The following is a 13,669-nucleotide window of genomic DNA, read 5'->3' on the forward strand; positions in this document are numbered from 1 at the left end:
CTAAAAGTCTCTTATGATCACCAAGACTGCAATTATTGAATCAGAAATAGTGTAAAACAATAATATTGAGAAATATTATTACAATCTAAAATAAATATTTTCTATTTTAATCTTTTTAAATGTCATTTATTCCTGTGATACAAAGCAGAATCTTCGGCAGCCGTTACTCCAGTGTCAAATAATCCTTCAGAAATCATTCTATAAGCTTATCTGGTGTTCAAGAAACATTTCAACTCATTATCAATGTTGAAATCAGGTGTTCTGCTTAATATTTTTGTGGAAATCATTATATATGTAGCTGATTGCTAGTTGTGCTTCTCCTTGATGCCTATGGGGAAAGTAGCAACATGGGAACCTCAAAAGAGATTAGAAATTGAAATTATGATAATTATCAGGGGTACCCTGATAACCTTTGCAAAAAACTGTAAAATATATTCCCTAACAGATCTACAACAATTCTGCCTGCATACCATAGTTAATGTTACTGTAATAAAACCATGACAAATTTTCGTAATATGTATACTTTTGGAAACGCAAATCAACTCTTGTCATCATCCCACTAAATTTTAAATAGGCTTTACAGAGCACTTAGAGGAAGTATCAAGTATCATGATGACTTATTTGATACATTTTGTCTTCGCAGTGGGACACTGTCACCCCAGCATCACTCAGGCCGCTGCTGCTCAGATGGATCTTCTTAATTCAAACACTAGATTCCTCCATGATAATATAGTTCTGTATGCAGATCGGCTGGCTGCCACTCTGCCGAAGAAACTTTGTGTCTTTTATTTTGTCAACTCAGGGTAAGTAACTCTGATTATACAGTTTAAAAGAAATATTCTACAAAATTTTGCACAATATTTTTATTAAGCAGACTGTAAAATGGCAATATATGCATACCATACATGATAAATAACACAACCTATAATTATTCTACAAAATCTTATTTGGATTTTTGTCTTCTTCCGAAGATCAGAGGCTAATGATCTTGCCTTGAGACTGGCCCGTCAGTATACCCAACATCAGGATGTGATTGTGCTAGATCAGTAAGGTTTACCTAACTTTTTAAATGTGAAATTGTGAATAGTTATGATTCTTATATCAGTAGATAATGAAAAAATAGCTACATTAGACTTATTTTTGTGTCATGTTTACTTGCCTCTCCAGTGCATATCATGGACATCTCACCACACTCATCGACATCAGCCCGTACAAGTTCCGGAAATTGGAGGGCCAAAAAGAGTGGGTGCATGTGGTGTGTACAGGACATAGAAACAACTTTTAAACCAATAATTATGGCTCTTTGCTACATATCATTCATTCTTGCTTAAATACAAGGCACCTCTTCCTGATACATACCACGGTATCTACCGAGAAGATCATCCTGACCCAGGACAGGCTTATGCAGACACTGTGAAAAGTCTTATTGAAGAGGCACATAAGAAAGGCCACAAGGTATGGTAGGAAAAACAAAGTTGTTAAATGTTTTTCTAAAATATACAGATTTTCCTTCTTAAAGGGACAGTTCACCCAAAAAATACTCTCATCATGTCATTCCAGATCTGTATGACTTTCTTTCTTGTGTGAAACACAAAAGAAGATATTTTAAATATATTTCAATATTTTTGTCCATGCGGTAAAAGTCAATGTGACCAGTGTTGTTTTGGACCCCATTGAATTTCATTGAATTGACAAAGTCATATTAGTTGAGTAAATAAAGACAGAATGTACATTTTTGGGTGAATGATCCCTTTAATTTTGTCCATAGATTTCATCTTTTTTTGCTGAGTCTTTACCCAGTGTTGGTGGCCAGATCATTTTCCCAAATGGTTATTGTAAAAGAGTAGCAGAGTAAGTCTCCTTGTCATTTTTGTAGTGACTTTACTCTTTATTCAGGAATTAAGCGACACGCAACATTGTATTTTTCCCCTCAGATACGTTCATGAAGCAGGAGGAGTTTATGTGGCAGATGAGATTCAGACTGGCTTTGGTCGTGTTGGGAATCATTTCTGGGCTTTTCAGCTTCAAGGTGAAGACTTCTGCCCTGACATTGTGACAATGGGCAAACCAATTGGCAATGGTCATCCTATTGCGTGTGTGGCCACTACAGAGGAAATAGCTGCTGCTTTCACAGCTAATGGTGTGGAGTACTTCAACACAGTGAGAACCATAATGCTTCTGTGATAATATATGTAGCTTTTACATCCTTTGAAGAGTTTAAGTAAATATTTAACCTTTTTGTCCCATGCAGTTTGGTGGTAACCCAGTATCATGTGCCATTGGTCTGGCAGTGTTGGATGTTATAGAGAAAGAAGACCTCAGAGGCAATGCTGTGCGTGTCGGAGGTCATCTTAAACAGCTCCTCCTTCAACTTCAGACAAAACATTCACTCATCGGAGATGTGCGGTAAGTTCTGAAAATCAGTCTTTATTGAGATCTTGTAAAATACTGTTGTAACATCATGCTGTAATCTCAAAGAAGAACATTAGCAGACATATCTTCTGTTCTTTTTTGCAGTGGTGTTGGACTGTTTATAGGTATGGAGCTAGTTAAAGACAAAGCGTCCAGAAAACCAGCATCAGAAGAAGCAGCACATCTTGTACGAAGGTACTGACAATTTCTGTTCTTTCTCAACTAGCTACAATTACCTGATAACCAACTGCCCATTTTGATTTATTCAGGCTGAAAAAGGAGCGTATAGTTATCAGCACTGATGGACCGTGGGACAGTGTCATCAAATTCAAACCTCCAATGTGCTTCAGTATTGAGGATGCTGAGAGAGTCTGTATATGCATTGACCAAATTCTCGGAGGTTGGTAGTAATTTGACAGTTAATTCAGCATGCGGTAACTGATTAATCTGACTTATTTTAATTTTGTTTAAAGGGGTGGTTTACTGCTTTTTTTCTTTGCTTGATTGTGTTATGGGGTGCAATATAACATGTCTTCGTGTTTCGTTTGTTAAAAAACGCCTTATTGTAAGCCGCTTTCTCCTCTGTTATTTGAACGACCGGTTGACTTCCTGATTCTCTGAAACCACTCCCTCAGAAACAGGCAATGGGCTCAGATTGGTTAGTTGGGCCGGTGTGTTGTGATTGGCTAAACTGTGTACTGCACATTGTCCGGAAACTTCACGCCCATTACCTTTACGGGCGACAGTTGCATGTGCTGCGGTCAAATGTAAATAATGGTGTCAATATTGCCGTATCAGTTTGAGCCAGAATCAGACCCAGAAAGCGGTAATGAAGAGAGTCGAGCAGAACTTCCGTAAGCACAGCTCTTACAAACGTTTCTGAATGGAAGTTTGCTGTTGTGATTACATATAATTTTGAAGTTCGTACACGTTTGTCTTATACACACAAAATAGCATCGAACTAACTGGCTACTATAACCAAACAGCGTTGGCTTGTGTTTACGTTCTTGATCAAATCGAAAAATTACGTCATAAAGTATACATGGAAAATACATTTACAAAATTAGTACATAATTACAAATTCGGGTCCAAAATGTTTGTACGCGTTTGTCAAAGACACACGAAATAGCATTTAACTAACTGGCTACTAAAGCCAGCGTTGGCATTTCTTTACATCCTTGATAAAACTAAAACATTACGTCTGAAATTATACATGCAAATACATTTAAAATTATGAAATCTTACTTACAGGTTGTGGCCCAACAGCTGCTGCCTCTGGTTTTAAAGTTGGAACTGCTCCATGTTTTAGTAATAGATTCTGTGTGAATCCGGCACTGAACTCTGAACTCTCTTGATTCTGGAAGCTGTCTTCCGTAAAATGCGCAGCACAGAGAGCTAAATTAGGATTGTAATTGTCAGGAATATAATCAAACATAAATTTTAACCATTGTTGACGAACTACAGCGTCTGTAGGAAGCCCGAACACAGAAGACCTGACAGCTGGGTGAAAATAACACCGTTTCGACGGCATGGCTACAACTCTCCACTATAACTCTTCCTCTTCGACAAAGCCGCAGAACATGGCCTTGCCCCCTTTTTTGCATGTTCCGGAGGGAGGGGTTGATGCAAATTTACGGGTTTGTTACGTATGCAACCCGGGATGTATCTCGTTGTAGTCCCATATGAGTCGTTTTTGTAGGCATTAAACTTCCTGATTTTTAAAAGACGATATCTCCGCTTACCTTGAACTTTCAGCGCAGCAACTTTGCAGATACTGTTCATGCACCAACAGCAACATTACACACTATTTAAAATGAAAAAAGTGAAATCGCAGTAAACCACCCCTTTAAAATAATAACTATTAAGTAAGAAATTGACAGTTTGCCTTTGGACTTACAGAACTGGAGGATACCCATCAAAAAGAGAACTGCAGAAGTTGAGGTTTAAAAAACATGAAAATATTTTTCAATGTAGTGCATAGAGCAAACATTCCTAATTGAATTTCATAATTGAATTTAATAAATAATCTTCATGTGATTTGCATTCTTGAATATAAACCTGTTTATATTCAGAATTCAGTTATAAATACTTACAACAAAAAGATGAATAAATTTACTCTTGCTACACATCTGACAGAATATTTTTGAAATAAAACATTTTAACACGAAATCACACCACTACATACAGTTTTCCAGGATGTGGTGTAAATATGCTTTCATACTTTACAACTATATAAATCACTTTAATATATATACTTTAATAATAATCTTTATATTACATTTGTACTCAAATTGTTTTTTTTTAATTACATTTGTACTCAAAAGTGTTGTGGTTGCATTAAATAATGACACCAATACAATAATAAATGTGGTTACTGACAAGAAAAGCATGTTTACCCTTTTGTCAATATTTCTGCAAGATATACGACAATCTTTATAACTGTTTACAAAATACATAGACTGTGATCTCTGGCAGAGAGGAGGGTTTACTGGTATGCAGTTTTATTTTATATTAAAAAAGAAATTAATTAGCATTTTACAGTAAATGTTAAATTAATAAATTAACAAGATGTTTTACCTGACTATATTAATTCATACAAAATCAACTTGTGCAGCATCTGGAACCTGAAAGACAATATTTAAATTTTTAAAATAATCCTGAAATTACAAAATGCATGTATGTGTGTGAGCAAGTCTCACGTTGTTACTGCAAAGATTGAGTCATGAACTTACAGTCTGTCTGGCGTTTCTCAATTTTTCATATCCAAGTCTCTCCATGACTAGCAGACTTAGTGGAGTTCCTCCCTCTTTTATCAACCTCACCACTTCATCAAAATATTCTTCCTCCACATTCTGTCCATTCACCTCTACAACCACATCTCCTTCACACAACCCTGCTCTCTCTCCTGCACTCCCCATCATCACCTATAGACCAGAAGGAGAATTACATGTGTAAGTTTTTCATAGATATAGAAAAGCATTTTTAAATCTATAGTCTGTTATTTTTTCTGTTAATTCAAAAATTTTATATATTTTTAAAATGTGAAGATAAATGTATTACAATCTGAATTCCGGAAATGTTGGGACGTTTTTTAAATTTGAATAAAATGAAAACTAAAAGACTTTGAAATCACATGAGCCAATATTGTATTCACAATAGAACATAGAGAACATAACAAATGTTTAAACCGAGAATAACAAATTTTACACTTTAATCCACTAAATGAGCTCATTTCAAATTTGATGCCTGCTACAGGTCTCAAAAAAGTTGGCATGGGGGCAACAAAGAGCTGAAAAAGCAAGAAATTTTGAAAAGATTCACCTGGGAGAACATCTAGCAACTAATTAAGTTAATTGACATCAGGTCTGTAACATGATTAGCTATAAAAGAGATGTCTTAGAGAGGCAGAGTCTCTAAGTAAAGTAAAGTAAAGATGGGCAGAGGCTCTCCAGTCTGTGAAAGAGTGCGTAAAAAGATTGTGGAATACTTTAAAAACAATGTTCCTCAACGTCAAGTTGCAAAGGCTTTGCAAATCTCATCATCTACAGAGCATAACATCATCGAAAAATTAAGAGAAACTGGAGGAATCTCTGTGCGTAAGGGACGAGGCCAAAGACCTTTGTTGGATGCCCGTGGTCTTCGTGGCCCTCAGACAACACTGCATCACTCATTGGCATGATTCTGTCATTGACATTACTAAATGGGCCCAGGAATACTTCCAGAAACCACAGTCGGTAAACACAATCTGCTGTGCCATCTGCAGATGCCAATTAAAGCTCTATCATGCAAAAAGGAAGCCATATGTGAACATGGTCCAGTAGCGCCGTCATGTCCTGTGGGCCAAGGCTCATTTAAAATGGACTGTTTCAAAGTGGAAAAGTGTTCTATGGTCAGACGAGTCCAAATTTGACATTCTTGTTGAAAATGACGGATGCCATGTCCTCCGGCTAAAGAGGAGGGAGATCTTCCAGCGTGTTATCAGCGTTCAGTTCAAAAGCCAGCATCTCTGATGGTATGGGGGTGCATAAGTGCATACGGTATGGGCAGCTTGCATGTTTTGGAAGGCACTATGAATGCTGAAAGGTGTCTAAAGGTTTTAGAGCAACATATGCTCCCCTCCAGACGACGTCTATTTCAGGGAAGGCCTTGTGTATTTCAGCAGGACAATGCAAAACCACATTATGTAGCTATTACAACAGCATGGCTTCGTAGTAGAAGAGTCCGGGTGTTGAATTGGTCTGCCTGCAGTCCAGATCTTTCATCTATAGAGGACATTTGGCGCATCATTAAACGAAAAATACGTCAAAGACGACCACGAACTCTTCAGCAGCTGGAAACCTATATCAGGCAAGAATGGGACCAAATTCCAACACCAAACCTCCAGAAACTCATAACCTTGATGCCCAGACGTCTTCAAACTGTTTTGAAAAGAAGAGGAGATGCTACACAATGGTGAACATGCCCCTGTCCCAACTATTTTGAGACCTGTAGCAGGCATCAAATTTGAAATGAGCTCATTTTGTGCATAAAATGTTAAAATTTCTCAGTTTAAACATTTTTGTTATGTGATCTGTGATCTATTGGGAATACAATATTGGCTCATGTGATTTGAAAGTCTTTTAGTTTATTTTATTCAAATTTAAAAAACTTTGAAAAAAATTCAGGTTGTATTAATTTTCCTATTTTATCTTATATTTTAAAAAAAAGAAAAAGAAAGTTATTTATCCACAAAATATAAGCACTGTGATGCTATCAAAATATTATTGTTTGTTTGAGTATACCAACCCAGCATCGCTTAGCCAATGGCATGAGTTTGGGGGCAGGACTATTATTTGTCCGACCAATGGCAGATGAGGGGCGTGTTCAAGGAGACTTATGTGAAAACAGTAATTTTCCCAACAGATTGCTAAAGAGATTACATATTTTTGTAGGCTAAAATCCAGAAACGAGTTAGCATTTTGGCACTTCTGCTTCTGTTTTTTTTAATGGGTTTTTGGTTAAATGCCAGAAATAAGATATGTGGTTAACAGATTTTAAATAGGACTGTCAGAGACATTAAACGTCATCATGCCGAACAGAAGTCATCTACTTACTAATCCGCTTTTACAGCCTTTTTGTTTTTTATAATCGCACTCTTGCAAATTATTTTCACCTAAAGTTTCATAATAAAGACTGAAAAAGCTGTTGAAAACGCAATGGTCGTGACACTGACGTCATGTGACCATGTTTGTTTATAACCTACATTTACCTTTTTAATTCTGGTGTGATTGTATTTAAGCTTCAAAAGTTGTTAATTTGTGAAGATTATCAAGATAAATGTAATAATTACAGACTTTTGTTGGTTACAGATCTTATCTTCTGCAATAAGAAAGAAGGAACCAGGGTGATACTAACTTCTGGGGTGGCCTACTAAAAATATATAATCACTGCCGCACTCTATTCCATTTAAATGTACATTTAAGGCATTTAGCAGATGCTTTTTAAATATAAATGCTTACAGTACCTGACCGATATACGTCCCAGGCTTATTCTGCACACAGCCTAGTTTGAAGCCAAATCCCGCAACCTCCTTGTGAAGCACACAAAGTCGAGAATGCAGTGGATTTTGGTGTCCCTCTTGATGTGGTGTAGGAGGATTAGGAAACTGTTCCCTTTTTGGAATATGGTCTTCATAGAACAGCAGTGGAGAAATACCCAGCTGAAGTGGATCAAATAACAGACACTCTCTCAGTGGTAAATCCAAGCAAATACAACAAGAATAGTGATTCCCTATGTTATCTAGGTCACAGCGACCCCACCCATTCCCTGGGGTCCAATGTCTATTCCAAACAGTAGATTCATTTCATTTTAAAAACACCTGTTTTGGTGTGTAGTATAAGAATTAGGAGCTTGAGCTTAGGCCCTTGGTTACCCCTCAGGGTCAAATGTCTTCAGTCAGAGGAAAAACATGTTGATTTAGCAGCTGCTGGCAAGCTGAATATTATCGCTTCTCTTTTCTGTATGAGCATTTGCGTGTGAAAGCGTGTGCATGTAAGCACCTGTGTGTAATAGTCTCTGCCAGGGATGGAGATGGTGGTTAGGGTGACCTGCTGGCCGCTTTGCCGTATTTTGCTGACGACGCCCTCATGCTCTGCATCCTCCACCTGCTCCCCGTTTATCGCTAGCACAAGCTCTCCGTCCTCCATTCCTGCAGTCTCAGCTGGGCTGCAGGGGTCGATCTCTCGTAATACATGAGCTATAGAGCGAACATATCACAAAGTGAGGGAAATATACTGTACGATATGCTGAAATAATTTCTATTGTGTTTTCTGACTAGTGGCACATCTAAAAGCATTTACTCAAATGTGTGATGCCATGGACCCCCATAATCCCTTTGCGAAGGATACTTTTTCCTAAAGCAGCTATATATTTTGTATTTTATTTTATTTTTTAATTTATATTTCAGATAAAGACACATTTATGTTTTAAATGGAGACCTATTTATATTATGAATAATAATATAAATATATACAGTACATAAATAAAAACAAAATGTGTAAAATATTTTCTGGAAATGTATTCTACATACCATTGAAGTGTGCAGGATGTATAAACCTGAAGATAAACATAAAAGCTATCAATAGAATCAACAGAGTGGTAATCACATGATTACCAACCAGTCCGTGGAATGATATTTCACTATTATTTTATATAAATATTAATTCAATATATATGTTAATATTAATTCAGTAGTAATCAAAATTAAAATGATTTAATATTACATATTTTATTTAATATTTATTATTATAATATTTATACCATTTATATTTAACAATAATATTAAATGCTTATTATACCATTTATATTGTTCATTTTATTTATACTAAATAAAACACATTATGTTTAAAATATTTTTTATATATCAAATGCTTATGTTTAACAGTTTTCTCTTTGAGAAAACTGTGCACTAAAGAACAATATTAGTTTAGTATTTTTTATAAGCTATTATAGTTTTATAATTAGTTTAAAATATTTTGAAATAGCTTTTATTTTTATATTCTCGTTTTCTTTTTAATTCATTTATATAATTTTCTTCATTTTATATTACATTGAATTCATTTTCATTTTATGACATTTATTTGTGTTAAGTGTTTTTGTCATTTTTAGTAGTTTTATTTGTAATATTACTATTTAAGCTACATTTATTTTTATTTCGTTTTAGTTTTAGTTCAAGTTTATTTTTTATTTATTTCCAATTTAAACTTATTTCAGTTGTCAAGACAGCATCTCATCTAATATTTTATTATATTATATTATAAAAATGTATTATATGTTAGCTTTCAATAAACAAAAAATGTTTTAATAGTTTTAATTTTAGATAATAATAATAATAATAATAACACTGGTTAAGAATCAGCGATTTCTCACCAATACGTCCAGATCGTAACTTCTCTTGCCTTAGGAGGAACCCGTATCCTTGTGGTCCTTGAGTCAGGTGTAGTGTTTTTGGTCTGTAGGGTAGATTATGTGTTTTGGCAAAAGCAGGTATTATGGGTAACCCCATGCGATTATAACAAACTTCACTCCTGCTGTCAATTACCAAGACAGTCACATGGTCTTCACATTTCTTCACCTGTTGGAACAAAGTGAAATCTAGACGTTCTAATGTCCCAAAAACAGAAAGCATTGGAGATTACAATATAAGTAAGGTATTAGATACTATACAAGCGCACTTACCATTTTTGACAGTGCTGCATAACTGAGTGCTGAAATCATAGCTCCATTGATCCAGATCAGCCTGTCTCCATTCTGGACTCCTGTTCTCTCAGCTGGACCATCAGTCACTGGGCTGAGACGATAACGGCCTCGCTCACCTACTCTCACATAAAGTATTGAATAAAATGAACCAGAACTGTCCACAATGATCCATGTATGCATACACTAAATGATGAAACATTCCCTGAAGTTGTGCATCAACTATTTTTTTAACATCTCTGCTAGGGGAGAAGTTTTTCATATAGTGTACTTGGACATCATAAAACCTATGGGTGCATAAATAAACAACAGGCTTATCCAAGACTGTGTTTACTCTGAACCCATACTGATTTCCTCTGTTTTATGAGTGTACTATTTTTATTTTTTTATATATTATAGTTAACTAAAAAAAAAAAATAATAATAATAATAATTTATATATATATATATATACACACACACACACACACACAGAGATATACAAATACACAAATGTTAACTAAAATAAAATAAAAAATTAAATTTAAATTTAAAAATAGAAAATACTGTATAAAAAAACTAATTCTAAACATTAATAAAACTACAATTATAGTACTATAATAAAAATAATAAAAAACTGTTGTAAATAAATAAATGCTTTGTAATAATGAAAGCACTGCATTTAAACCCACATGGAAATTTATCAGAAAAAAATACAATATAATTTAAAGCTCTGAATATTACACCTCCAGATGTGTACATATCTTACTTGTGACTTTAAGTATCTGTTCATGAAAATGTTTATGACATATCATCTTTTTTCCTTTTTGGTTTCAGTTTTGATAACAAAATTTATTGTTGAATACAAAACAGCCAAATGTGAACAGCAAAGCTGTTGCTAAAAGGCAATTCTTTAAAAAAATGTTTTTTTGTGCTTATTATGTGTTAATATACCCTATATTGATATATGCCCTCTTCTGTGAAAAGTCTTGATAAACTACAACTTATGTGAATAATAAACCAGTCATTTTAATTGAATAAATGTAAAAATGACATAATTCTTAGCTTCAAACATATGTTTAGAAAGGAGCAGTACCTTCAGTAGGAATGATGCTGAGGCCCAAGCCGCTGCCAGGCTCTTTAGTGATGTAACACAACCGTGGGCGAGAACAGCCCTCTATGGGACGGTAAGCGCTGGCGAGCAACATGAGGTCTCTTCCCTCCGAAACCGCACACTCATAATCCTGAGCACTCAGCACTAACAGATATAGCTTCAGCCCAGACGCCTGCACCTTCAGCACCACCTGAAAACAAGGCACAGGTTACACACCTACAAGACTAAATATAATGCACAGTAAGGTATACTGGTAACACAATGCATTAACTGACCATAAGCAATACATTTGTTACAATATTTATTCATCTTTGCTAATATTAATAAAAATACAATGAATATGTTCGTTGTTAGTTAATGTTAGCTCAGTTCCATTAAATAATATCTACATATATAGCTATTAAAGTATTATTTATTGTTAGTTCATGTTCATGCAATGCACAGTATCTGGGATACTTGATTCTCATAGGTCAATCGCATCACGCATCAGCAGTCCTGTATTTTCTAATATTCGTCGGTTGTCATGTCAATTTATTTGTAATTTTGTAGCCATTGTATATGGACCAAAATAACAGACATTTCCCAAAATAGCTTCTTTTGCATTTGACACAAGAAAGGTCACATATGTGCTACAACATGATGTTAAGTAAATATGAGAGAATTTTTGGCGAACTATCCCTTTAATGCTTTGCATCTACTTGGCAATATCATTTGTATTCTGGTGTCCATGTGTTTAATTCACAGAATACAAAGGTCTCATGTTTGCATAAGGAAGTGCTCTTACAGTCGAGTGCTCCTTGTCATCCACAAAGTCCTCATTGACCTCCAAAATACGGTCCCCCTTTTTCAGCCCACCCTGCTCTGCGCTGCTCCAAGGCTCCACCTGGCACACCACATGTCCCCTGCAGCTAGCGTCCTTACTCAGGTAGAAGCCGAAGCCCTGACCCTCTTCTCGCTTCAGAACACACATCCGTGGATGCACATCAGGCTCTGGTGACAATACATTCGGTATTCATATGTAGTCTTTTTTTTCTTTCAATCGTTAATGATATATCAGTCACTGATTGGATGAAAATGATTACCTGTGTCATCAGAGATCACTAAAGCAGGGTTGTCAATCCCTTCTTTTGGGTTGAAGGTGAACTTTCTGTGAAAAACATTTGCACATGTTTTTATGTAAACAAACCAAAAATAAGATAATTTATTGATTATAAAGAATCATGTGTGTGTGCACATGTAGGATAATCAGAGGTCAAAAGGTCACATTTAAAGAGCATTCTGAAGACTTACTTTGGTAACTCTGGGGCATCCGCTGGTTCTGTGATAGTAAACAATTAAAAAGTATTAAGAAGGTGATCCATATCTACTAGAACAAATTGTTTTCATTAAATAATTAAATGGCACTGAGCCTTAAACGTGTGCAAGCATGCCACATTATTTCAGTTTGCTCATTTCCATGGATCTAAAACCACAAAACATACAGTTCTTGGCTGGGCTTTGTTTCCAATATTTGCCAGTGAGATGCACTGCCAGGCAAAATCTACACAGGCTACTTTAAGTTAAAATAATCACTAAAGATTTTAACTTTACGGAAATGTGATTAGAAATCACTAAATGCTGACATGACTTGAGATCAGAGTTCAAAAGGAAAAGCCTCAGAGCTCCAGTGCTTATTTTTGTCTACACTTTTCGTTTTAAAACCTCAAGAGGGGAAAAAATGTTACATTTGTACAAAGGAGCAATGAAGAAATCGCCAAATTTACATAATTGTATATAAATAAATAAATAAATCTCTTTGACTGCTGAAAATGATGAAACTTATTACAAAATCTTTAAAAAATAATGTTCCAATTGGTCAGATTTTAGGAGTGTGCATCAATATAAATAAATACATATAAATACTTCTACTAATAATAAATAATTATTACACTGCTAATATATCAGACGTACAGACCATTCTACTACATTCACTTTTTATACAGTAAAGGTTTTTGTCCCCACCTCTTTGCAAAAATGAACTCTCGACTCTTTCCTGACTTTTACATTACAGTCTGCACAATCGTTGTAATGGAAAACAATGTGTATATATATATATATATATATATATATATATACACTGTGGTAAATTACCTGTGGTGAATCTCATGATCCTGCTTACCACTGCTGGCTGAGCCCTGGACTTCATGAGGGTGCAAGGTACACATTTAAATGAAGCATTAAAATGCTTTAGTCAGTATAGCTCCTCCTTGTTCCACCACAATAACACACTGGAGATTAATATTTAATCTTAGGTTTATGAGACAACACCTCAACCATAATCAGATCCGAAGGGGGTATTACATAACCAACTGACAACAATTAAGACAACTGACAACAAACTCCACTAAAATAAGTCTTTTCGAGCCGATAGAAACCAGCATCTTAATTAGCA

General features: G+C 35.2%; 2 protein-coding genes across 2 annotated transcripts in view; one reads left to right on the top strand and one right to left on the bottom strand.

The window, feature by feature from the left end:
• phykpl (5-phosphohydroxy-L-lysine phospho-lyase) overlaps positions 1-4,939 on the top strand; it is a 7,201-nt gene extending 2,262 nt beyond the window's left edge. Inside the window, exons 3-12 of the mRNA XM_058744707.1 lie at positions 644-803; positions 972-1,046; positions 1,168-1,255; positions 1,339-1,455; positions 1,769-1,851; positions 1,935-2,160; positions 2,252-2,406; positions 2,518-2,607; positions 2,682-2,812; positions 4,312-4,939. Of these exons, the coding sequence (XP_058600690.1) occupies positions 644-803; positions 972-1,046; positions 1,168-1,255; positions 1,339-1,455; positions 1,769-1,851; positions 1,935-2,160; positions 2,252-2,406; positions 2,518-2,607; positions 2,682-2,812; positions 4,312-4,352 (1,166 nt within the window). The 3' untranslated portion in view covers positions 4,353-4,939. The remainder of the gene's footprint in view (positions 1-643; positions 804-971; positions 1,047-1,167; positions 1,256-1,338; positions 1,456-1,768; positions 1,852-1,934; positions 2,161-2,251; positions 2,407-2,517; positions 2,608-2,681; positions 2,813-4,311) is intronic.
• On the bottom strand, positions 4,897-13,427 carry nherf4a (NHERF family PDZ scaffold protein 4a). The gene is made up of 11 exons (XM_058744706.1): positions 13,369-13,427; positions 12,529-12,556; positions 12,321-12,385; positions 12,023-12,228; positions 11,221-11,428; positions 10,129-10,265; positions 9,820-10,024; positions 8,451-8,647; positions 7,916-8,110; positions 5,145-5,336; positions 4,897-5,036 (listed from the first exon to the last, which is right to left on the bottom strand). The coding sequence occupies exons 1-11, from the start codon at positions 13,421-13,423 to the stop codon at positions 5,004-5,006; spliced, it is 1,521 nt and encodes a 506-aa protein (XP_058600689.1). The 5' UTR covers positions 13,424-13,427; the 3' UTR covers positions 4,897-5,003.
• Between the last annotated feature and the right edge of the window lie 242 nt (positions 13,428-13,669).

Source organism: Onychostoma macrolepis, chromosome 15, assembly GCF_012432095.1.
Source record: "Onychostoma macrolepis isolate SWU-2019 chromosome 15, ASM1243209v1, whole genome shotgun sequence".
NCBI lineage: Eukaryota > Metazoa > Chordata > Actinopteri > Cypriniformes > Cyprinidae > Onychostoma > Onychostoma macrolepis.

Bases quoted from the DNA above. Each gene is read 5' to 3' on its own strand.
- nherf4a (XM_058744706.1), bottom strand. From the start codon at position 13,423: ATGAAGTCCAGGGCTCAGCCAGCAGTGGTAAGCAGGATCATGAGATTC. The intron at 12,557-13,368 runs GTAATTTACCAC...TTACTATCACAG, and splicing joins GATCATGAGATTCACCACAG to AACCAGCGGATGCCCCAGAG. The intron at 12,229-12,320 runs GTAATCATTTTC...TATTGTCACCAG, and splicing joins AGTGATCTCTGATGACACAG to AGCCTGATGTGCATCCACGG.